This window comes from Pelobates fuscus, chromosome 8 (genome assembly GCF_036172605.1).
Source record: "Pelobates fuscus isolate aPelFus1 chromosome 8, aPelFus1.pri, whole genome shotgun sequence".
Classification (NCBI taxonomy): domain Eukaryota; kingdom Metazoa; phylum Chordata; class Amphibia; order Anura; family Pelobatidae; genus Pelobates; species Pelobates fuscus.
This window is the reverse complement of record NC_086324.1, coordinates 8608427-8621948: the sequence shown is the minus strand read 5'-3', so window position 1 is coordinate 8621948 and position 13522 is coordinate 8608427. Positions and strand designations below refer to the sequence as shown.

The 13522-nt window shown below is 38.7% G+C and overlaps 1 protein-coding gene and 1 non-coding gene across 20 annotated transcripts in view; one reads left to right on the top strand and one right to left on the bottom strand.

Annotated features, from left to right (window-relative positions):
- CLASP1 (cytoplasmic linker associated protein 1) overlaps positions 1 to 13522 on the top strand; it is a 159028-nt gene that overhangs the window by 47688 nt on the left and 97818 nt on the right. For all 19 annotated transcript variants that reach the window (XM_063429222.1, XM_063429218.1, XM_063429224.1 and 16 more), the window contains exons 3-6: positions 10261 to 10339; positions 12169 to 12272; positions 12922 to 13013; positions 13106 to 13181. In XM_063429222.1, the coding sequence (XP_063285292.1) occupies positions 10261 to 10339; positions 12169 to 12272; positions 12922 to 13013; positions 13106 to 13181 (351 nt within the window). The remainder of the gene's footprint in view (positions 1 to 10260; positions 10340 to 12168; positions 12273 to 12921; positions 13014 to 13105; positions 13182 to 13522) is intronic.
- LOC134572144 (U4atac minor spliceosomal RNA) lies at positions 9429 to 9555 on the bottom strand. The gene has a single exon (XR_010085254.1). It is a non-coding gene; the product is annotated as a U4atac minor spliceosomal RNA (small nuclear RNA).

Sequence of the window (13522 nt, the reverse complement as noted above, 5' to 3'; positions counted from 1 at the left end):
GTGTTATAGATCCAGTCCTGGTTTAGTTACAATGTATCTGGTGTTGCTGTGTTATAGATCCAGTCCTGGTTTAGTTACATTGTATCTGGTGTTGCTGTGTTATAGATCCAGTCCTGGTTTAGTTACAATGTATCTGCTGTTGCTGTGTAATGGATCCAGTCCTGGTTTAGTTACAATGTATCTGGTGTTGCTGTGTTATAGATCCAGTCCTGGTTTAGTTACAATGTATCTGTTGTTGCTGTGTTATAGATCCAGTCCTGGTTTAGTTACAATGTATCTGGTGTTGCTGTGTTATAGATCCAGTCCTGGTTTAGTTACAATGTATCTGCTGTTGCTGTGTAATGGATCCAGTCCTGGTTTAGTTACATTGTATCTGGTGTTGCTGTGTTATAGATCCAGTCCTGGTTTAGTTACAATGTATCTGGTGTTGCTGTGTTATAGATCCAGTCCTGGTTTAGTTACATTGTATATGCTGTTGCTGTGTTATAGATCCAGTCCTGGTTTAGTTACAATGTATCTGGTGTTGCTGTGTTATAGACCCAGTCCTGGTTTAGTTACATTGTATATGCTGTTGCTGTTTTATAGATCCAGTCCTGGTTTAGTTACAATGTATCTGGTGTTGCTGTGTTATAGATCCAGTCCTGGTTTAGTTACAATGTATCTGGTGTTGCTGTGTTATAGATCCAGTCCTGGTTTAGTTACATTGTATCTGGTGTTGCTGTGTTATAGATCCAGTCCTGGTTTAGTTACAATGTATCTGCTGTTGCTGTGTAATGGATCCAGTCCTGGTTTAGTTACAATGTATCTGCTGTTGCTGTGTTATAGATCCAGTCCTGGTTTAGTTACATTGTATCTGGTGTTGCTGTGTTATAGATCCAGTCCTGGTTTAGTTACATTGTATCTGGTGTTGCTGTGTTATAGATCCAGTCCATGGTTTGGTTACATTGTATCTGCTATTGCTGTGCGATAGATCCAGTCCTGGTTTAGTTACATTGTATATGCTGTTGCTGTGTTATAGATCCAGTCCTGGTTTAGTTACATTGTATCTGATGTTGCTGTGTTATAGATCCAGTCCTGGTTTAGTTACATTGTATCTGGTGTTGCTGTGTTATAGATCCAGTCCTGATTTAGTTACAATGTATCTGGTGTTGCTGTGTTATAGATCCAGTCCTGGTTTAGTTACAATGTATCTGGTGTTGCTGTGTTATAGATCCAGTCCTGGTTTAGTTACAATGTATCTGCTGTTGCTGTGTAATGGATCCAGTCCTGGTTTAGTTACAATGTATCTGGTGTTGCTGTGTTATAGATCCAGTCCTGGTTTAGTTACAATGTATCTGGTGTTGCTGTGTTATAGATCCAGTCCTGGTTTAGTTACAATGTATCTGGTGTTGCTGTGTTATAGATCCAGTCCTGGTTTAGTTACAATGTATCTGGTGTTGCTGTGTTATAGATCCAGTCCTGGTTTAGTTACAATGTATCTGGTGTTGCTGTGTTATAGATCCAGTCCTGGTTTAGTTACAATGTATCTGGTGTTGCTGTGTTATAGATCCAGTCCTGGTTTAGTTACAATGTATCTGGTGTTGCTGTGTTATAGATCCAGTCTTGGTTTAGTTACAATGTATCTGGTGTTGCTGTGTTATAGATCCAGTCCTGGTTTAGTTACAATGTATCTGGTGTTGCTGTGTTATAGATCCAGTCCTGGTTTAGTTACAATGTATCTGGTGTTGCTGTGTTATAGATCCAGTCCTGGTTTAGTTACATTGTATCTGGTGTTGCTGTGTAATAGATACAGTCCTGGTTTAGTTACATTGTATCTGGTGTTGCTGTGTTATAGATCCAGTCCTGGTTTAGTTACATTGTATCTGGTGTTGCTGTGTTATAGATACAGTCCTGGTTTAGTTACATTGTATCTGGTGTTGCTGTGTAATAGATACAGTCCTGGTTTAGATACATTGTATCTGGTGTTGCTGTGTAATAGATACAGTCCTGGTTTAGTTACATTGTATCTGGTGTTGCTGTGTAATAGATCCAGTCCTGGTTTAGTTACATTGTATATGCTGTTGCTGTGTTATAGATCCAGTCCTGGTTTAGTTACATTGTATCTGGTGTTGCTGTGTTATAGCTCCAGTCCTGGTTTAGTTACAATGTATCTGGTGTTGCTGTGTTATAGATCCAGTCCTGGTTTAGTTACAATGTATCTGGTGTTGCTGTGTTATAGATCCAGTCCTGGTTTAGTTACATTGTATCTGTTGTTGCTGTGTTATAGATCCAGTCCTGGTTTAGTTACAATGTATCTGTTGTTGCTGTGTTATAGATCCAGTCCTGGTTTAGTTACAATGTATCTGGTGTTGCTGTGTTATAGATCCAGTCCTGGTTTAGTTACATTGTATATGCTGTTGCTGTTTTATAGATCCAGTCCTGGTTTAGTTACAATGTATCTGGTGTTGCTGTGTTATAGATCCAGTCCTGATTTAGTTACATTGTATCTGGTGTTGCTGTGCGATAGATCTAGTCCTGGTTTAGTTACATTGTATATGCTGTTGCTGTGTTATAGATCCAGTCCTTGTTTAGTTACAATGTATCTGCTGTTGCTGTGTAATAGATCCAGTCCTGGTTTAGTTACATTGTATATGCTGTTGCTGTGTTATAGATCCAGTCCTGGTTTAGTTACATTGTATTTGCTGTTGCTGTGTTATAGATCCAGTCCTGGTTTAGTTACAATGTATCTGGTGTTGCTGTGTTATAGATCCAGTCCTGGTTTAGTTACAATGTATCTGGTATTGCTGTGTTATAGATCCAGTCCTGGTTTAGTTGCAATGTATCTTGTGTTGCTGTGTTATAGATCCAGTCCTGGTTTAGTTACAATGTATCTGGTGTTGCTGTGTTATAGATCCAGTCCTGGTTTAGTTACATTGTATCTGGTGTTGCTGTGTTATAGATCCAGTCCTGGTTTAGTTACATTGTATCTGGTGTTGCCGTGTTATAGATCCAGTCCATGGTTTGGTTACAATGTATCTGCTATTGCTGTGCGATAGATCCAGTCCTGGTTTAGTTACATTGTATATGCTGTTGCTGTGTTATAGATCCAGTCCTGGTTTAGTTACAATGTATCTGCTGTTGCTGTGTTATAGATCCAGTCCTGGTTTAGTTACATTGTATCTGCTGTTGCTGTGTTATAGATCCAGTCCTGGTTTAGTTACATTGTATCTGGTGTTGCTGTGTTATAGATCCAGTCCTGGTTTAGTTACATTGTATTTGCTGTTGCTGTGTTATAGATCCAGTCCTGGTTTAGTTACAATGTATCTGGTATTGCTGTGTTATAGATCCAGTCCTGGTTTAGTTACAATGTATCTGCTGTTGCTGTGTTATAGATCCAGTCCTGGTTTAGTTACAATGTATCTGCAGTTGCTGTGTTATAGATCCAGTCCTGGTTTAGTTACATTGTATCTGGTGTTGCTGTGTTATAGATCCAGTCCTGGTTTAGTTACATTGTATTTGCTGTTGCTGTGTTATAGATCCAGTCCTGGTTTAGTTACAATGTATCTGGTGTTGCTGTGTTATAGATCCAGTCCTGGTTTAGTTACAATGTATCTGGTGTTGCTGTGTTATAGATCCAGTCCTGGTTTAGTTACAATGTATCTGGTGTTGCTGTGTTATAGATCCAGTCCTGGTTTAGTTACAATGTATCTGGTATTGCTGTGTTATAGATCCAGTCCTGGTTTAGTTGCAATGTATCTTGTGTTGCTGTGTTATAGATCCAGTCCTGGTTTAGTTACATTGTATCTGGTGCTGCTGTGTTATAGATCCAGTCCTGGTTTAGTTACAATGTATCTGCTGTTGCTGTGTTATAGATCCAGTCCTGGTTTAGTTACATTGTATCTGGTGTTGCTGTGTGATAGATCCAGTCCTGGTTTGTTTACATTGTATCTGCTATTGCTGTGTTATAGATCCAGTCCTGGTTTAGTTACAATGTATCTGCTGTTGCTGTGTTATAGATCCAGTCCTGGTTTAGTTACATTGTATCTGCTGTTGCTGTGTTATAGATCCAGTCCTGGTTTAGTTACATTGTATCTGGTGTTGCTGTGTTATAGATCCAGTCCTGGTTTAGTTACAATGTATCTGGTGTTGCCGTGTTATAGATCCAGTCCATGGTTTGGTTACATTGTATCTGCTATTGCTGTGCGATAGATCCAGTCCTGGTTTAGTTACATTGTATATGCTGTTGCTGTGTTATAGATCCAGTCCTGGTTTAGTTACAATGTATCTGGTGTTGCTGTGTAATAGATCCAGTCCTGGTTTAGTTACATTGTATTTGCTGTTGCTGTGTTATAGATCCAGTCCTGGTTTAGTTACATTGTATCTGGTGTTGCTGTGTAATAGATACAGTCCCGGTTTAGTTACAATGTATCTGGTGTTGCTGTGTTATAGATCCAGTCCTGGTTTAGTTACAATGTATCTGGTGTTGCTGTGTTATAGATCCAGTCCATGGTTTGGTTACATTGTATCTGCTATTGCTGTGTTATAGATCCAGTCCTGGTTTAGTTACATTGTATCTGGTGTTGCTGTGTTATAGATCCAGTCCTGGATTAGTTACATTGTATCTGGTGTTGCTGTGTTATAGATCCAGTCCTGGTTTAGTTACATTGTATCTGGTGTTGCTGTGTAATAGATACAGTCCCGGTTTAGTTACAATGTATCTGGTGTTGCTGTGTTATAGATCCAGTCCTGGTTTAGTTACAATGTATCTGGTGTTGCTGTGTTATAGATCCAGTCCTGGTTTAGTTACAATGTATCTTGTGTTGCTGTGTTATAGATCCAGTCCATGGTTTGGTTACATTGTATCTGCTATTGCTGTGTTATAGATCCAGTCCTGGTTTAGTTACATTGTATCTGGTGTTGCTGTGTTATAGATCCAGTCCTGGATTAGTTACATTGTATCTGGTGTTGCTGTGTTATAGATCCAGTCCTGGTTTAGTTACATTGTATCTGGTGTTGCTGTGTTATAGATCCAGTCCTGGTTTAGTTACATTGTATCTGGTGTTGCTGTGTAATAGATACAGTCCTGGTTTAGTTACATTGTATATGCTATTGCTGTGTTATAGATCCAGTCCTGGTTTAGTTACATTGTATCTGGTGTTGCTGTGTTATAGATCCAGTCCTGGTTTAGTTACATTGTATCTGGTGTTGCTGTGTTATAGATCCAGTCCTGGTTTGGTTACATTATATCTGGTGTTGCTGTGTTATAGATCCAGTCCTGGTTTAGTTACAATGTATCTGGTGTTGCTGTGTTATAGATCCAGTCCATGGTTTGGTTACATTGTATCTGCTATTGCTGTGCGATAGATCCAGTCCTGGTTTAGTTACATTGTATATGCTGTTGCTGTGTTATAGATCCAGTCCTGGTTTAGTTACAATGTATCTGGTGTTGCTGTGTTATAGATCCTTTCCCGGTTTAGTTACATTGTATCTGATGTTGCTGTGTTATAGATCCAGTCCTGGTTTAGTTACATTGTATCTGGTGTTGCTGTGTAATAGATACAGTCCTGGTTTAGTTACAATGTATCTGGTGTTGCTGTGTTATAGATCCAGTCCATGGTTTGGTTACATTGTATCTGCTATTGCTGTGTTATAGATCCAGTCCTGGTTTAGTTACATTGTATCTGGTGTTGCTGTGTTATAGATCCAGTCCTGGATTAGTTACATTGTATCTGGTGTTGCTGTGTTATAGATCCAGTCCTGGTTTAGTTACATTGTATCTGGTGTTGCTGTGTAATAGATACAGTCCCGGTTTAGTTACAATGTATCTGGTGTTGCTGTGTTATAGATCCAGTCCTGGTTTAGTTACAATGTATCTGGTGTTGCTGTGTTATAGATCCAGTCCTGGTTTAGTTACAATGTATCTGGTGTTGCTGTGTAATAGATACAGTCCTGGTTTAGTTACAATGTATCTTGTGTTGCTGTGTTATAGATCCAGTCCATGGTTTGGTTACATTGTATCTGCTATTGCTGTGTTATAGATCCAGTCCTGGTTTAGTTACATTGTATCTGGTGTTGCTGTGTAATAGATACAGTCCCGGTTTAGTTACAATGTATCTGGTGTTGCTGTGTTATAGATCCAGTCCTGGTTTAGTTACATTGTATCTGGTGTTGCTGTGTTATAGATCCAGTCCTGGTTTAGTTACATTGTATCTGGTGTTGCTGTGTAATAGATACAGTCCCGGTTTAGTTACAATGTATCTGGTGTTGCTGTGTTATAGATCCAGTCCTGGATTAGTTACATTGTATCTGGTGTTGCTGTGTTATAGATCCAGTCCTGGTTTAGTTACATTGTATCTGGTGTTGCTGTGTTATAGATCCAGTCCTGGTTTAGTTACATTGTATCTGGTGTTGCTGTGTAATAGATACAGTCCTGGTTTAGTTACATTGTATATGCTATTGCTGTGTTATAGATCCAGTCCTGGTTTAGTTACATTGTATCTGGTGTTGCTGTGTTATAGATCCAGTCCTGGTTCAGTTACATTGTATCTGGTGTTGCTGTGTTATAGATCCAGTCCTGGTTTGGTTACATTATATCTGGTGTTGCCGTGTTATAGATCCAGTCCATGGTTTGGTTACATTGTATCTGCTATTGCTGTGCGATAGATCCAGTCCTGGTTTAGTTACATTGTATATGCTGTTGCTGTGTTATAGATCCTTTCCTGGTTTAGTTACATTGTATCTGATGTTGCTGTGTTATAGATCCAGTCCTGGTTTAGTTACATTGTATCTGGTGTTGCTGTGTAATAGATACAGTCCTGGTTTAGTTACAATGTATCTGGTGTTGCTGTGTTATAGATCCAGTCCTGGTTTAGTTACAATGTATCTGGTGTTGCTGTGTTATAGATCCAGTCCTGGTTTAGTTACAATGTATCTGGTGTTGCTGTGTTATAGATCCAGTTCTGGTTTTAGTTACATTGTATCTGGTGTTGCTGTGTTATAGATCCAGTCCTGGTTTAGTTACAATGTATCTGCTGTTGCTGTGTAATGGATCCAGTCCTGGTTTAGTTACATTGTATCTGGTGTTGCTGTGTTATAGATCCAGTCCTGGTTTAGTTACATTGTATCTGGTGTTGCTGTGTTATAGATCCAGTCCTGGTTTAGTTACATTGTATCTGGTGTTGCTGTGTTATAGATCCAGTCCTGGTTTAGTTACAATGTATCTGCTGTTGCTGTGTAATGGATCCAGTCCTGGTTTAGTTACAATGTATCTGGTGTTGCTGTGTTATAGATCCAGTCCATGGTTTGGTTACATTGTATCTGCTATTGCTGTGCGATAGATCCAGTCCTGGTTTAGTTACATTGTATATGCTGTTGCTGTGTTATAGATCCAGTCCTGGTTTAGTTACATTGTATCTGATGTTGCTGTGTTATAGATCCAGTCCTGGTTTAGTTACATTGTATCTGGTGTTGCTGTGTAATAGATACAGTCCTGGTTTAGTTACAATGTATCTGGTGTTGCTGTGTTATAGATCCAGTCCTGATTTAGTTACAATGTATCTGGTGTTGCTGTGTTATAGATCCAGTCCTGGTTTAGTTACAATGTATCTGGTGTTGCTGTGTTATAGATCCAGTCCTGGTTTAGTTACAATGTATCTGGTGTTGCTGTGTTATAGATCCAGTCCTGGTTTAGTTACAATGTATCTGGTGTTGCTGTGTTATAGATCCAGTCCTGGTTTAGTTACAATGTATCTGGTGTTGCTGTGTTATAGATCCAGTCCTGGTTTAGTTACAATGTATCTGGTGTTGCTGTGTTATAGATCCAGTCCTGGTTTAGTTACAATGTATCTGGTGTTGCTGTGTTATAGATCCAGTCCTGGTTTAGTTACAATGTATCTGGTGTTGCTGTGTTATAGATCCAGTCCTGGTTTAGTTACATTGTATCTGCTGTTGCTGTGTAATAGATACAGTCCTGGCTTAGTTACATTGTATCTGGTGTTGCTGTGTAATAGATACAGTCCTGGCTTAGTTACATTGTATCTGGTGTTGCTGTGTAATAGATACAGTCCCGGTTTAGTTACAATGTATCTGGTGTTGCTGTGTTATAGATCCAGTCCTGGTTTAGTTACAATGTATCTGGTGTTGCTGTGTTATAGATCCAGTCCTGGTTTAGTTACAATGTATCTGGTGTTGCTGTGTTATAGATCCAGTCTTGGTTTAGTTACAATGTATCTGGTGTTGCTGTGTTATAGATCCAGTCCTGGTTTAGTTACAATGTATCTGGTGTTGCTGTGTTATAGATCCAGTCCTGGTTTAGTTACAATGTATCTGGTGTTGCTGTGTTATAGATCCAGTCCTGGTTTAGTTACAATGTATCTGGTGTTGCTGTGTTATAGATCCAGTCCTGGTTTAGTTACATTGTATCTGCTATTGCTGTGTAATAGATACAGTCCTGGTTTAGTTACAATGTATCTGGTGTTGCTGTGTTATAGATCCAGTCCTGGTTTAGTTACATTGTATCTGGTGTTGCTGTGTTATAGATCCAGTCCTGGTTTAGTTACATTGTATATGCTGTTGCTGTGTTATAGATCCAGTCCTGGTTTAGTTACATTGTATCTGGTGTTGCTGTGTTATAGATCCAGTCCTGGTTTAGTTACAATGTATCTGGTGTTGCTGTGTTATAGATCCAGTCCTGGTTTAGTTACATTGTATCTGGTGTTGCTGTGTTATAGATCCAGTCCTGGTTTAGTTACATTGTATCTGGTGTTGCTCTGTTATAGCTCCAGTCCTGGTTTAGTTACATTGTATCTGGTGTTGCTGTGTTATAGCTCCAGTCCTGGTTTAGTTACATTGTATCTGGTGTTGCTGTGTTATAGATCCAGTCCTGGTTTAGTTACATTGTATCTGGTGTTGCTGTGTAATAGATCCAGTCCTGGTTTAGTTACATTGTATATGCTGTTGCTGTGTTATAGCTCCAGTCCTGGTTTAGTTACATTGTATCTGGTGTTGCTGTGTAATAGATACAGTCCTGGTTTAGTTACATTGTATCTGCTATTGCTTTGTTATAGATCCAGTCCTGGTTTAGTTACATTGTATCTGCTGTTGCTGTGTTATAGATCCAGTCCTGGTTAGTTACATTGTATCTGGTGTTGCTGTGTTATAGATCCAGTCCTGGTTTAGTTACATTGTATCTGGTGTTGCTGTGTTATAGATCCAGTCCTGGTTTAGTTACATTGTATATCGTGTTGCTGTGTAATGGATCCAGTCCTGGTTTAGATACATTATATCTGCTATTGCTGAGAGATCGCTGAATGCTGGCAGAGCAGGAAACGTGGTGTGAGCACTATGTATTGCGTAATGTGCACAGCGCCATCTGTTGGTTTAACTCTTTTACTTTCGTTATGTGTTTGTCAGTCGTGTGTCTTATTTTTACGGTTTTGTAAGATGGAAATTGTTCCAAAAATTGCACCTTTCTAGTACTACTGCACTAGTGATGCTCGGTGTTGTCTGTGTGGTGTTAGCAGGACTGCTCTCACTATACGCTCATTGAACAGTCGCTCACCCCAAGAGAAGGATGGTTACTGAGACGGCCGCGTGGAGCTGGGGGCTGTAGGTGGAGACATGTTTACGTTTATAGTGAGTGTATGTCTGTAGTTACTTTTTCTGGATATACTGATACACTGTCCCTTGTAAAATTGTGCTGTGGTTTTTTTTTTTTGTAACTACACAAATGAAAACCTTGTTACTTACTGTACCTATAAAGTAAAGGGATCCATGCCATCTCCCATGATGCACTGCGCCATCTAGCTGTGAACATTTGCATACCAATAAAATTTACTCTGTTCTTGCAGTTTTTTCTTGTGTGTATTTGTGTATACATATATAGCATTATTTTTTCTCTATTTACACTTTTTTTTTAGATTGTACATTTTGTTATATATATATATTTTTAATACCTTTATATCATCCTCTAGACTGGTAAGCACATGTGGACAAGATCCTTATCTACCTATTGTTTCCTTACCATTTTGTAAATGTCTAAATTATTGTTAATTTTCCCCCTTTCATAATATTGTGAACTTCTGCGGAATAAGTTGACGCTATATAAATAATAATACCAACAATCATCCCATTGTACAGCGCTACGGAATTTGCTGGCGCTATATAAATAATAAAATAATACATAGCTGCTAATTCCCAGGAGTCTTTAGCCTGGATGGGTTTTATTTAACGCTCCATCGCTATGTACAGATACTCACCTCCCACGTTTCACCCTGTTTTTAGGTCGCTCTGATTGGAATGGATATTCTGTCTGCCTTAGTTTCACGTTTACAGGACAGATTTAGAACACAGATTGGAACAGGTGAGACCACCATTTTATGGATAATAATATATTATTTAAGCTGAAAAGATTGATTAATACTTTTAATTTGAATATACCAATATTTAATTTATCTATTGCTCATATCTGCATACCTACTGCACTTACTGTACCTCCCTCTACTGTAATGTAACCTGTAAAGTGCTGAGTACACCTGTTAGCGCTATATAAATAAAATATACATACACTGTATACCTACTGCACTTATTGTACCTCCCTCTACTGTAATGTAACCTGTAAAGTGCTGAGTACACCTCTTAGCGCTATATAAATAAAATATACATAAATCGTATACCTACTGCACTTACTGTACCTCCCTCTACTGTAATGTAACCTGTAAAGTGCTGAGTACACCTGTTGGTGCTATATAAATACAATATACACCTACTGCACTTACTGTACCTCCCTCTACTGTAATGTAACCTGTAAAGTGCTGAGTACACCTCTTAGCGCTATATAAATAAAATATACATAAATTGTATACCTACTGCACTTACTGTACCTCCCTCTACTGTAATGTAACCTGTAAAGTGCTGAGTACACCTCTTAGCGCTATATAAATAAAATATACATACACTGTATACCTACTGCACTTACTGTACCTCCCTCTACTGTAATGTAACCTGTAAAGTGCTGAGTACACCTCTTAGCGCTATATAAATAAAATATACATACACTGTATACCTATTGCACTTACTGTACCTCCCTCTACTGTAATGTTACCTGTAAAGTGCTGAGTACACCTGTTAGCGCTATATAAATATAATATACATACAGTGTATACCTACTGCACTTACTGTACCTCCCTCTACTGTAATGTAACCTGTAAAGTGCTGAGTACACCTGTTAGTGCTATATAAATAAAATATACATACACTGTATACCTACTGCACTTACTGTACCTCCCTCTACTGTAATGTAACCTGTAAAGTGCTGAGTACACCTGTTAGTGCTATATAAATAAAATATACATACACTGTATACCTACTGCACTTACTGTACCTCCCTCTACTGTAATGTAACCTGTAAAGTGCTGAGTACACCTGTTAGCGCTATATAAATATAATATACATACACTGTATACCTACTGCACTTACTGTACCTCCCTCTACTGTAATGTAACCTGTAAAGTGCTGAGTACCCATGTTAGCGCTATATAAATAAAATATACATACACTGTATACCTACTGCACTTACTGTACCTCCCTCTACTGTAATGTAACCTGTAAAGTGCTGAGTACACCTGTTAGCGCTATATAAATAAAATATACATACACTGTATACCTACTGCACTTACTGTACCTCCCTCTACTGTAATGTAACCTGTAAAGTGTTGAGTACACCTGTTAGCGCTATATAAATAAAATATACATACACTGTATACCTACTGCACTTACTGTACCTCCCTCTACTGTAATGTAACCTGTAAAGTGTGTGAAGGGTTCGGAGTGCATGGTCAACAGTGTCAAAAGCATCAGAGAGATCTAGACGAAGTAGTACACCGTTATTTAGTTAGAGCAGTCTCAGTAGAATGAAGAGCTGACTGGTACAAACAAGTCTTTCAAGAAGGGTTGAGTTTATAAATACATTTTAAAAAATAAAAAACTTAAATCCATTTAATTCAACTTTTAATACATCTTTTTACTCTGTTGATTGAAAAGAAGGAATACCAATAATTTGATTATTGTCATTATGAATAAGGAGGGATTATTGGCAAACAGATTTGTTCTTTGATCAAGCAGGCTCTGACGTGCTTTGTACAACGTACTAGTGCTAAATGTTGTGTTCTGACTATTGTCTTTCTTTATAAGTTCTTCCCAGTTTACTCGATCGGTTAGGGGATGCCAAGGATTCAGTTCGAGAACAAGACCAGAATCTTCTGATCAAGATCATGGAGCAAGCAAGTAATCCTCAGGTATATTTAAAATTTCTTCTTCTGGTGATCATAGCCTGGCACACTTTAAGTTCAACTTTCCCAGATCTGGTGAAGATAGCCTGGCACACATTAAAGGGACACTATAATCACCAGAACGTTTACAGCTTATTGTATTTGTTCTGGTGAGTAGAATCATTCCCTTCAGGCTTTTTGCTTTAAACATTGGGTTTTCAGAGAAAATGCAGGGTTTACATTACAGCCTAGTGGTAACTTCACTGGCCACTCCTCAGATGGCTGCTAGAGGTGCTTCCTGGGGCAGTGCTGCACAGTGTGACTGACATAGTGTCTCCTCCCTCCTTGCTATATTTAGGGCGGGCAAACGGGTTCAGTTCGCCCAGATTTGGTGAATATAGCACAGTGTACATTCTGATAATATCCCCCAAATCTGGTGATTATAGCGCAGTGTACATTCTGTTCAGTTCTCCCAGATCTAGTGAATCTAGCACTGTACATTCTGTTAAATTCCCCCAGATCTGGTAAATATACCACAGTGTACATTCTGTTCAGTTACCCCAGATCTGGTGAATATAGCACAGTGTACATTCTGATAATTTCCCCCAGATCTGGTGAATATAGCATGGGGCCCATTCAATTCTGTTTTTCCTAATATGATGTTTACTCTTTGTAGTATGTGTGGGATCGGATGCTGGGAGGATTCAAACACAAGAATTTTCGTACACGGGAAGGTGTCTGCCTCTGCCTTATCGCTACACTCAACACGTAAGTCACATTAAAAGCTCTTCTGATATATGAATGCCCCTTACCTTTGTGTTTCACTATTTTAACAGTAATACCTTATTCTTTTTACTCAGATATGGAGCCCAAGGTCTGACATTGAGCAAGATTGTACCCCATATATGCAACCTGCTGGGAGACCCCAATAGTCAGGTGAGACTATGCCCTTACAGATTACATAATAAGTAAGGTTCCCTTCTATTGACCAATAACCCCACTTTATAAATTCATCTTTTTCTTCTGGAACCGATAGTGTGTGATAAAACCAAAACATAATACAATGGTCTACCTCCATATACACCAGAAATCCAACCAGGTAAAAGACATTTCTTCAATAAATGATTCTCAGCGCACAGACAGAGCCACAGATTTTCTTTGCACTTTATAAAAATATTAAATAATTATAGAAAATAAGATGAAAAGGGGGTTTTCTTCCGCTGGTCTCCCTCTGTTGGTCACTTGATGCATTGCATGCAAGTTATTTTGTTTTTGTC